General features: G+C 41.2%; 1 protein-coding gene across 1 annotated transcript in view; it reads right to left on the bottom strand.

Moving 5' to 3' along the window:
* The window catches only part of ano3 (anoctamin 3), a 32643-nt gene extending 20493 nt beyond the window's left edge, over nucleotides 1-12150 (bottom strand). Inside the window, exons 1-2 of the mRNA XM_022756291.1 lie at nucleotides 12001-12150; nucleotides 1875-2081 (exon numbers count right to left, since the gene is read on the bottom strand). Of these exons, the coding sequence (XP_022612012.1) occupies nucleotides 1875-2081; nucleotides 12001-12115 (322 nt within the window). The 5' untranslated portion in view covers nucleotides 12116-12150. The remainder of the gene's footprint in view (nucleotides 1-1874; nucleotides 2082-12000) is intronic.
* Nucleotides 12151-12235: the final 85 nt, after the last annotated feature.

The following is a 12235-nucleotide window of genomic DNA, read 5'->3' as shown; positions in this document are numbered from 1 at the left end:
TAGACAGCCTATTTGGATTTAACTGTGCAGAAAAATGACTGGGCAACATGGGGTGCTGAAAAGAATCCAAAAGCAGACTGAATTTCCACAGATATGCACATATAAAGCATAAATGAATAACAACAAGAGAGTAGTCATAAAGCTTAGGAGGCAAAAAAACCCCCAAAAACTAGAATAAATTAAATAAGGTTAGACATAAAAATAATGGAGCTGAGCAACTGTACAGTGTCGTTAAGAGGCCTCAAATGTGTAGGTGTGAGGCCTTAATTGTACCTGTGTGGGAAATATAATTTGTTTCAGTTTATTCAAAGTTCATAAGAGCTTGCTGTACCTTGTAAAATTTGTCAATAGAGCAGTTGAATGTTAAAGGTGCTATACGTAAGTTTTTCCTGCCGTTGAAAGTGGGTTCTTGCCAAGAGCTTCACTCACTGTTGTTTTTACAAGACAAGAGTTTACGAGGCTCTGAGCAGCACTACTGGAGGCTACAGTGACTCGCTATCGGAAAGGTGACGAGACAGGCTGGCCGGACCAGGGATAACTTCAGTAGAAGAAAAGACGTGATAGAAATAGAGGCAGAACAAGAGGGTTGCTTTCCACTTGGTGAGTAAATGAATGAAGTTTAATGTTGAACTCACAACATTTTCTCTGTATGTGAACAGCTGTTAATGCTAGTGTTGGCTCTGTAGCAATAGCAAAAATGTACATACAGCTCCTTTAATCTATTAGTGTCTTTCCAGTTTAAGGTGCAGCATTACGTCATTAATAAGCTTTTTGAATGTGGGAAGTGTCGTTTGATGATCATGTCATGTTTTCTGTGCGTTATTCACATAATGTGCAGTTACTGACTCTATTGTTGGCTTCAAGAAATTGATACAATGACAGTAAAACATCAACATGTGCTACACCCAGCTTGACCCCAGTGAGCACATCTGTCAGTGTTCACAGGTGGGGAGCCGGTGAGGGATCACGTCTGCTGCTTATTCTGTCTACACTCTCTCCTCCCGTCTACACCCCTGTTCCTCAGATGTTTATTCTCAGCACAACGTCAAAGAGCCCGTTCTCACCGAAATAGCAACACCTCACCTTGTGCCGGCTCATCTGCATGATACTCTCATCTCTCCTCCCACGTTTTTGCCCACTGTGCTCAGCACTGAAATACCAGTGGGTCAAGCAAAGGGTATTTCAAGGTCAGGAAAGTACCGACATGCTGAAGTGCTGCATGTGCTAGTCTTTGTGCTGTGACAATAGATCCCTCGGTGTCAGCGGCCTGTGAATATACTTGAAGATATTAATGACTAAATAATATTCCTCCCCAACAGGCATTTTTTATTTTACCAGTCCACACAGTGATGTATTGTTTTCCTTTCCTGCACTATCTCACTCCCTCTGAATGTGCACCAGACACACGTGACTGTTTTCTAAATCTCCTGCAGCGTTAACGCAATCTGCACAATCAGTTTTGTACACACGCCTTAAATGTCACCAATGTTATGAAAATTTGTGTGGGAACCAACTCTGTTCCTGTTGAGGAAAACATAAGATACACAGAAATGAAGTATGAGTGTACTAGAAAAACACTAACAGTTACCATCAGAGACAGGATGTGGATTTGCTTGCTTGTAAATTTTCAGAGTAGAAAAATAACTTCAACACATTGAAATGATCACATGGATGCTTCATATTAAGCTGGGTCACATCAAGTTCAGTGCTATTCACTTCAAAGTTAAAATCCTTTTGTCATTAAGTCTTTGTACCTTGTAACCCTGCAGATATCTGTAAGTAACTATCAGCGGTGCCACTCTCTCATGACTGAAGCACCACATCCACCGGTGGGTTTTAGGAAGACGTCTGTACATTACTCTCAGCGGACTGACCTGTCTTTGGGGGAAGGAGGCTGCAGGAAGTGCTGATGCTCTGACTCAGACCATCGACTTCTGGTTTGGGCTCCGGGCTCAGAGGCACAGACAGGAAGTGGTTGAGGTTGATCGGATGAGTCTGACTCTGGGCCAGGCAGGGCAGGCTGCGGCGAGACGGCTTCAGGCTCTTCTCCTTCAGGATCTCGCTGATGCTGGTGTGCATGCCTGAGGACGAGAGGGAAGAGTGGACACTCTTTACATACATTCTCTTTATATATTTATACATTTAATTTCATGTTTATATGTATGCATGCTTATACTGATGAATGAAAATATAGTTTTGTCACAGACACTTTCCTGAATACACATCTTAATATTTTTTAATGACATTTTATATTAGCCAGCAGAAGCCAACAATACCAAAGTTGTTATACATGAAGAGGAGGATGGGGTGGTAACACGAGCTGCAGCAGCAAATGGCTTTGCAATAAAGGTGTAAGCAGAGCAGTCAGGGAGATATACAGTAACTGTCAGTGATCAATTTCTTTAGATTAATTTAGGGTGGACTTGATTTGATGACACCGCTTAAAGCAGTAGCGTATGTAAAATGATTCCTTTTTATTGTTTTATCTTGTCATTTTTGTTGTTTGCTTGTTGGCTGTTTTTCATCTTGTTATTTCTATATCATATCTTATATTGCAAAATATTACAACAGACAAACATCGCTGCTCTGCAAACACGTGCAATGACAAAAAAGAAACAAAATCCGACAGGGAGAAAGAAAAGTGAAATGTAAGAAAATCTATTTATAGCACTTTACAGATCTAGTGCACTAACTGAAATGAAGGGAGTGGGAGTAGAAAAAAAGGGAGGGAGGGAGAAATCACTTCAGTCATCAGCCCGTCCATCCCTTTATGGACTACAGTGGTTGTGATAATGTCTGTCCTTCATAGAGGAGTGCATTAAAACCATCAGCACTCCCCCTCCATCAAATCACGCAGGTCGATACCTCAAGACAAGCCTCGTGATGGTGCACCACAAAACTAAACTACATGCTTGTCAGTCCTGACCAGTTCAGCAAAGCAGGTGTGATGACAACGCTGATGCATGCTGCCTGCTACACACTGCAGCTTTCTCATTAGCATGTTATTGTTTTATTAATACCAGCAGAGGTCATTTATTTCAGCTAAAAAAGAGGAAGAGAGCAGTGATCGTGGGGCGGACAAGACTGTTGAATGAGGGTTTCAACAATACAGTAATGATGAATTCTAAAGAGAAAGTCAGAGGTCAATCACATAACGAATGTCCACCAATGGAGGCAGGACATTGTACACGACCTTCACAGCAGGCAGCAGCTTCAGCGCCGCAGCTCTGGACGAAATTTATTCATGAGAAGAAGGCGCTCGCACTCTCTCTTTTCAAATGAGAACGTGACTTACTTTTTTACCACCGGTGAGGAATTCTCTCAGTGACCTTCCTGAAACGTTCAGATGCATTGATAATTCACTCTGCATCCTGAGGGCCACGCGCCACAAGCTGCGCACTAACTCATTCTCATGACACCGCTCTCAGTGGGATTTCCCAGCGCTCGTGGATGAGAATGGAGCCAGTTAAAGATGCGGACACAGGGGAGCCACCAATCATGCTGCTGCAGCCCCACAGATATGAAATGAATGAATGTTGTGTAGCTCCAGCTGGAAGCGAGATTTCACTTTACTCAAGAAAATGGTTTTTTAAAAATAGTGTGAAATAAGTCATTTAAATATAAAATTGTAATTGCTCAGCACAAAATACATCATGAGTAAACTGTAGATGAATCTATTTGTTCGTGTCAGAAAGTTAACTTGTCTTCAGGCTGATTACAAAGCTTGATTTCCCAGTGCTTCAATTATTTCTACAGTGTACACAAGCATTTGGTTCCTCTTCATTCCCTTTCATATTTCCATCACTTTCATTCAATTCAATATTTTAAATCAATACTGAGCTGCAGGTTGTAAAGCTATTGTTCTGTAAAGAGTCATATTGTGCCAATTACATCTGCAGTGACATTTTTAGAAAGCAGAGATTTTATGGTCCAGTGAGCAGGAAGGTTTGTTTCTCTCAGCAACAACCGCAGCAACAACATCCTTTATGACTGGATGGTAAAACGGTGCGAGCTGTGAGCCTCCACTCAAGAGGACAGGAGCCTAAAGTGCCGTAATTTCACGGTCTCTGTGGATCGGCTGGGAGAGTGGATGCATCCTTACTTAATCTAACTGTCCAGGTAGAAGACCCAACCCGCTCCCTCTCCATTACGCCAATCGATACACGGACAATGGTTACAGCGTAGAAGCCACACACGTGTAGCCAAAAGGTGCGTTTACTGGACTCCAGGTGGTTTAGATAATCCCAACAGACATTGGCAAGGCTCAACACGTCTGAGATGATACATCAGAGCAGAGAGAGCTAACTGGCCCGTAGTGGTGAGGCTCGGTGGTCCCAAGGGACTCTCAATGTTTAAAATAGACCCACAAATTGGACGGGGCTGGTGTTGTGTGAAATTGCTTCCATGGAAATTTTCAGAGCACGTGTAGATGGAAAAAAAAAATTCACTGCTCAAATCTCTTGGCCTCTGTGGATATTAAGGTTATAATACTGGTTATCTGACAATCACTACCCGGTTCCAAAGCTTTGGCTTCATTTTCTCATGCGGGCAGACTGTGAACTCTGTTCCACTGTCAGAGCCGCCGCGCAGTACATTCTGAAGACAGTGAATTTTGTAAGTCTATATAAATATATAAAGGGTTCATCCAATGTGAAATCCTGTGTTTAATCTCGCTGTGTGCTGGCTAAAACTGGCTTATCAGGAGGAAGTTAATCCTGTGTGTGTATATGTGTGCATGGACTGTACGTGCGTGTGCATGGGAGTCTGTGGGCTGTAGCTGAGTGTCTGCGAGTCCTGCACATGGAGGAGGAACGAGGTGACGACAGAGGAGCGATGAATAAAAAAGAAAGAGGCCTAGGGACTGGACGTTCGCTGTGAGGTGATGCGGGGAAAAAACATCTCCGAACTTTTCTGCGTATCAGCGTGACACAGGACCTTGACAACAATCCTGTGTACGCTCTCACAAACACCCACTCAGCCTGAGCCGAGGGGGAGCTGGACGAGCTTCAGGGAAGGTCGTGATCCGGGATTTGGATCTCTCCTGTGCAGCGTGTCCATGACAGTCTTGTGCTGTGAGATTAAAAGGATTTCTTTTGGTCTGTGCATGTATGATATTTCATATAGTATATCCCATTGTTTACTTTGCACTGTGTACCTCTCTACAAATGTTTGTGTATATGACAAACATAAAAATCCGGAATGGAGGTTGTGTTTATCGGTTTCGCTATGCTCCTCTTGATTGTCTCAGTCATCAAAAGTAAGCGTATAGCTGGCAGTGTCGCAACGCTATTCCTCTGTGCATCTGCAGCCAATCTACTCTGAGCCAGCTGGAGGAATTTAATTTGAAAAATGTCAAGGATTTTATGATCAATATTAATCTGTCAGATAGCAGAGGAAGCAAAACAGTGCTGAGCAAATGAGGTAAAACTGTGCAACATGTGAAAAACAAACATCATTTTTGCTCTAAGTCACGATCATTGTGAAGCATCCATTATTACATTATCTGCAAGGATGTTGCACAAAATATCAAACAGAGAATTCAGGTCAGTGGGCTGTTTCCCATCATGCCTCTGTTTCCTCATTCTATACTTTTAATTATTCATCCATGTCCACCCCATAGCACTTTCAGCGTCACAGCTTTTAACTGAGGAACATTCTGCATCAGGACCTTTTTAAGCACAACACACATCATTACTGCTTTCCCCTCACAGGGCGCATGTCAGGGGATCCCTGCTATAACACAGTGGGCAAAGGAGTAAAAAAACATGACACAAGCGCTCACAAAAAGCAGGTCCAAAACACTGCTGCGGTTATTTAGAAAATGATCACGTGGAGACAGGACTGAGGCGAGCCTCCCCTACAGAAACGTTCTCTGAGTAATTGTGTGTTTCATCCTTCGCCTGGCACCATTTCAAAGAACACATAGACTGAGGATTTAGACTGGTATCATTATAAGCCCTTCAATATTCAGCTCATATCTTATGTCACATGGTTAGTACTCAAGGCACACCATCAATTCTTACTGACCAAGGACAGGCGTGAGTAGCAAATGAAGATCTCAGGTTTGGATTGCATGAGTACGTCATTGAATTTGATCCGTGCAAGAAGAGTGAAAAAACACTTAAACACTTGCGTTTGCTGTGTACAGCTCACAAAATCTAACTTCAGCTGGTTGAAACAGAAAATATATTCAATATCATAACAGTTTTCTCAAAACCAAGATATTTTGGTGCAGTATCACTAATAATAGTCAATAAGAAAATGTTGTATGAAGAGGGGTCGCTCAACAAATGAATATGAATGTATACAGATATTTTAACACTACATTTGAAATTTGAATATTTATGACCTTTGCACAACCAGTGGTAGTATCTACAAACAAAAACTACAAAACTTATCCCATCAAAATAAAAGCATTGCCTCACATAGTTGCTTAAAAATGTTCTTGATTCTCTGTCAATATTTCAGGATGTGTTGGTGGAATAACAAATGTGATCTCTCCCACGTGAATTTAACAGTAATTTTTCCAGTCAAATACAGATAATGATAAGTGATGTTTGCTCATTCATTCATTTAATTATGATAAATGATGGTTAGCTATTCAAATCTGATATATTCTATTGACTTACAAGCTATTGACTTAAGTGACTATAGTGACATAGAGTGTATTATAGCTAAATGAATGCAGTGTCCATTCACAAACCAGCTCACTGACTTTATCTGAAATGAGTGTGATTAAAGCTTGAAGCATCTAATTACAGTGTTCATGGAGCTGACCCTTTTTAACCACCAGTGGAGAAAAGCATCATTATGTGCAGTGACTACAAAAATATAATAATTCACCCATTTGACCATCTCATGTTTTATTTTTAACACTATTGATTCACATTAGGATATAATTAGAATTTTTGGACATTGATCAACACAAGAAAAAAGCAGTCTGAAATACACTACGAGCACAATTATCAGGAAATTGAGTTTTCTGACCTTATCATTATTACTATGCAAATTTTCCAACTCCAAATCAATTTTTGCACTTTTAGATTTAATCATTTTCAGATGATAAGAATTTGAGGGTGATTGTGGCATTAAGTGATTAATACCTTATATTAAGGTGTGCGTAAGTCAAAGGCAGCTTCATTACCTCAGGTAAAATGGGCCAAAAAAAGAGATTGAACTGACACTGACAGGTCTAAAATCTGAAATGCCTTCAGATAGATGCAACACTCTTGAAATAGCTAAACTACTGAGGTGTGACCACCGGACAATCAGACGTTTTGTTGCAAATAGTCAGGGGTCACAAAAAAATGCATGGAGAAGAAAAGGCACAAATCCACTTCAACAGACTTGAGAATTAAATGTGACACATGTTGCAGAACTGCAAGCTTCTTAAAGTGAACAGAAGTACAAGGTGTCAAGTGCTTAGAGACATGGCCAAGGAAAAGGCAGTGGAAACATTCCCACCACTGAGTAAAGATTCACAAGTTGAAGAGTCAAGATTGGACCAAGAAATACCAAAAGACGGATTTTTCAAGGTTTTTTGAACAGATGAAGTGAGAGTGACTCTTGCTGGACTAGACGGATGAGCCTACGGCTGGATCACTAATGGACACAGGGCTGCACTTCCAGTCAGGCGTTAGCAACGTGGAGGAGGGCTACTGGTATGGGCTGCTATCATTAAATGAAGACAAACTGAAAATCAACTCCCAAACCTACTGCCAGTCTCTGGAAGATACCGTCTTCAAGCAGAGTGCCGCTGCTTGAAGGAAGGCGTCCACAGCAGGACAACGCTCCATCACATGCCTCCAAGTACTCCACTGCCTGACTAGCCAACAAAGACCTCAAAGATGACTGAATAATGACCTGCCCCCCTCCTCACCTGAATTTAAATCCTATTGGGAACTTGTGGGCCCTCCTCAAACATGAGACTTACAGTTACGGAGGACAACACACCTCTTTGAACAGCATGTTGGAGGCTGTGTTTGCTGTTTGAGTGTGACAGACTCCTTGGATGGAGGCTCACGGCAGTTATTGAAAAGAAGGGTGGCTGTATTGGTCACTGAATATTTTTGAAAGGCCAAAGAGGTTATTTGTCATGTTGTGTTATTTGTTTGTTACATTTACTCTAAAAAGACAATAAATAAGTTTCCTAATAATTGTGCACACTTATATATTCTCCTGAGGAAGACAAAACTCACTTTTCCTGTGTTAAACATTCAGGGTTTGAGGTTCAATGACATTTTGGACCCTTGAATTTGTATTCATTCAACAATACAAATAATCCTGAGGAATACAATTAGCCTAATAATTGTGCACACAGAGTAGGTAATAATTTGCCCCTCAGACACTGTCTATTGTCATCTGTCCGTCACGTGCAGCTCAGCGTGTCAGTCTGACCGTGGACACACCTCGGAGCAGATGGCACTTCTTACCCACAGTTTAAACCGTTCAGGGGCCTGTTATACAATCCTGGCACAACCTTTGGGTTGCATCATTTGAGCAGATTAAACATCTTCCTTCTCTCTCAATCCCTATATTTCCCCCCTTCCTTTAACGTCACACTATCTTCTTATGCCCCCTGATTGCTTGTGATTTCTACTACGTCACGGGATTTTCTGCAAAGCCGCTGCTGTGTCCATGGGTACACACCTCATCTGGGAGTGCCTGTGAGCTGCACTGTCCTCAGTAAACAAAATCAAGCATGAAGTTCACAGAGGAACATGTTAGTTCCATAATGCCACCATTATGTGATTAAAAACCGTACAGTAACTTAACTCCAGCGGAACGTCTGCCTGTAATGTTCTTATAACCTAGCAACTAAACAGCCGCTGACTATTTAAAGACTGTGAAAGTGTTAAAGCTGCCCGTGCAGGACAAAACAGCCTCTTTGTTTTATCATTTTGCAAACCGTTTGTCTACCTAGCATGCCACAATTTCAGAAAATGCACTTTTACACAGATATGCATCAAGTCATCTCACATAAAACTAATGTTTGCCTAATATTCCTCAGTAGCCTGTTTAAATCACAGATGATACTGTATATGCTGTCTCCCCAAATGTGTCCTGAATTATTGTCTGTATCTATAAAACCATCTGCCTGCTTGCATAAGAGGACAGGTGGTCTGCTTAGGACTGTGCAACCAAAGGTTTACACACACACAAACACACACAGACACACACACGATTAACACACATTTACTGCATATGCACACATACAAAGTTAAAAAGTGTAGTGTAACAGACGACAGTAGTCTCAGTCCTGCAGCAGCCACTGAACCGACCCAACAACGAACAGAAAACATACACACAATTTTCAGAAAAAAACAAAACAATTAATCCATACACTATGCCCACGAGGAGGAGCAGGATATTGCTTGATATACAATATTGATTTCTTAGAAACTAACAATTAATCAGCTGATTATTTTCTCCATTAATCAATTATTTAGTCTATAAAACACCAGAAAACAGTCAAAAATGCCTGCCACAATATCCAGCAGCACAAGGAGACGTCATCAAATGTCAACATGCAAAATTATTCAGCTCACTCTCATGTAAGACCAAGAAGTGAATTCTGACATTTGACACGGACTAATCAATCCATTGACTGATCATTGCAGCATGAACAAAGAACCGGGTTCCATTAAAATCTTGATTGATTTAAAGCAAATACTTTCCAGCAGATATTGAGTGTTCAGTGTATCGATAAGTAACATACTGCTGATAAAGGGGAGTTTATGAAATTCACTCAAATCCTGGAAAGATGATTGTGATTCATTTTTATTTTAATGTCCAAATGTAGCTGTATTTTCTAGTTCCTGTCAACTGAGTGACATGTTTTATCAAAGCAGGAAGAAAAAAAACATCTACATTTTCATAATCAGTCCCTTCTCTAACTTGTGTCTAAGTCCGTCTTCAATCAAAACTCTTTTCTAACCTGTAGCTCAGCGGAGAACTTTTTAAAGCAAACTTGGACACAAAGTTGTATTAGTTTCCAATTGGTTTTAAGAATCAATTTCCAGATTTTACTGATTACCTATAAAGCAGTAACGGCTCGGCCCTCGGCAACGCTAAGAAATATTTTTCATCTCAAACACAACACAGCTCCATTCAGCTTTCGAATGGTGAGCAAAGCATTTTCAGTTCTAAGCATTTTATGCGCTCACATAATGTTGATGACTGTGTTTCTGGAGGTGCAGTTTCTGAATATTGCTTAGCAAGAGTTTGTGAGCCAACATTCAACCCGTTTGCCTCATTTTAATGGTGCACTTAGCAGTCGCTGACATATTGAGTGGGCCCTCAAGCCTGTAGTCAGATTTTTACATAAATCTGATACCATCCTGTGCTACATGCGTCCTGCTGGCTGGACTGAAGCCAGGAAGTGGTTCAATCTGTGATATATATTTTCATAAGCTAGGGTGTTCTCTTGCTCCATTGCTGCATGGACACGTTAAATCATAAAACAGAATTCTAACTATAATCAAATCAAAAGTCTATGTGGATTATCATAAAATTGACAAACAAACCCTAAAACCAGGATGGATTCATGTGCTACAGTCCACACTGCATGTGGGTCATGGTGGAGGATGGAAGATTGAAGAAAAAACACTTCTCTCTTATCAATGTAAATATCCTGCTTTATCTTCTTTCTTTTTTTTTTGCTCAGTTATATCTGTTTGTTTTCACACTCAGAACCAACAAAGGGAGCTTGAGCAGATAAGCTCACACCCTCTTCAGCAGGGCATCCCTCACTCGTGAGATTTCTGGCTGCTCAGCTCAGCATCCTCTCATCAGACGCCAGGGGATAGACCCTTTCATCCTCCTCAGCCAGGTGCATAAACGCTAAGAGGTCACTTCTCATTTATGAGGCCGCGTCAGCATGAAAACAAGAACTTTCTTCACCATTTTTCTAAATTTAGACAGCCGGCTAATGTATAATTAACACAAAGTGTTAAAGAACCTCTAATGTTCTCCAAAGAGCCCTCAAATCAATACTGGCGGATCAGCAGGCCTATAATCCAGCTGAAAAGGAAGGCACAGATCAATGACATGACAGGTATTTACTTATAGATTTGATGAAATTTACTCCAATGTGTGGAGACCAATTATCTTCCTTTCCCTGTACAGTTTGTTACGTCAGCTATGTGAAGTTATTGCTGCTCCTGAACGCAAAAATATCAAATACCATGAGCTGGAGTCTGATGTCTCATATTGCTTTTTCAATAACTTGCTGAGTGGAGATGTATTTTCCATTTGACTGCACAATAGGAACTTTTAACAGCCTCAAATCTATTTTTTTTTTTATAACTTTCAAACCCACAAAGTCTGAGTGCAGCTATTCCTGACAGGTGTGGGACATACAGAAGCTGCTTTGCCTTCAGTACAAACTCTTCTGCAGGATCCTGAACAGATTCCTATGGAACAGCTTGTATTTTTCCTCAGTATATTATCACTGTTTATACAAGCCTATTGTACTGCTGTGAATATTTGAATGTCATACCGGACATGACTGTGAGTGTAGTTCAAATCACTGCAAGTTTAAAAATCACTATAACAACCTTTCCAAGATCTGCATTGCTTGAATTGTGTGGAAAGGTCATTTCTTTTTCCTGTGCAGCATCACGACCTCAACCATCCACTGTATTATAACAAATGTGTTTTAAACAGCTTGGTATTTCTGATCAATTCAGTCATATGTGAGGTGTGATATATCTGCTGTGCTGTGATCTGGTCTCTGTAGTCTGCTGTCAAACAGCAATGACAATGTCACATAAAGAAGTGGATAAAATATCAAAACGGCTCAGAAACAGGCTTCATCCCAGGAGGAGTCTGCAAGACCACCAACTCTGCGTCACTCTTACGGCAAGTGGAGAGTCCAAGACCTCTGAGTGACATTTCACACCACAAACTATTCAACTACAGAGGAAAGTCACCGCACATCACACTCAGCTCCAAAATAAATCACTCCCGGGTCGCGTAATTGTCACATTGGCGACCAACCTTTCTGCTGCTTGAAGGACTGGATGGAGCCCGAGTGGTGCACCATTGCGACGTTCAGTTGGTTTCCAGCGGTGATTAAATTCCGTATTTCGAAAAGCAAAATTGCAGAATACATGAGAAACTATGGAGAGGAGGCGTAGGTGTTCTCTCTGCTCCCATGCTGCCGAACGATCTCACGGGCGATGCGCAAACCCCAGCAACACCTGTCTCAGCTCCGCATGCTCACCCCCCCCCC

Source organism: Seriola dumerili, unplaced genomic scaffold, assembly GCF_002260705.1.
Source record: "Seriola dumerili isolate Sdu_G_001 unplaced genomic scaffold, Sdu_1.0 BDQW01000242.1, whole genome shotgun sequence".
Taxonomy (NCBI): Eukaryota; Metazoa; Chordata; class Actinopteri; order Carangiformes; family Carangidae; genus Seriola; species Seriola dumerili.
This window is presented reverse-complemented; position numbering and strand designations above follow the sequence as displayed.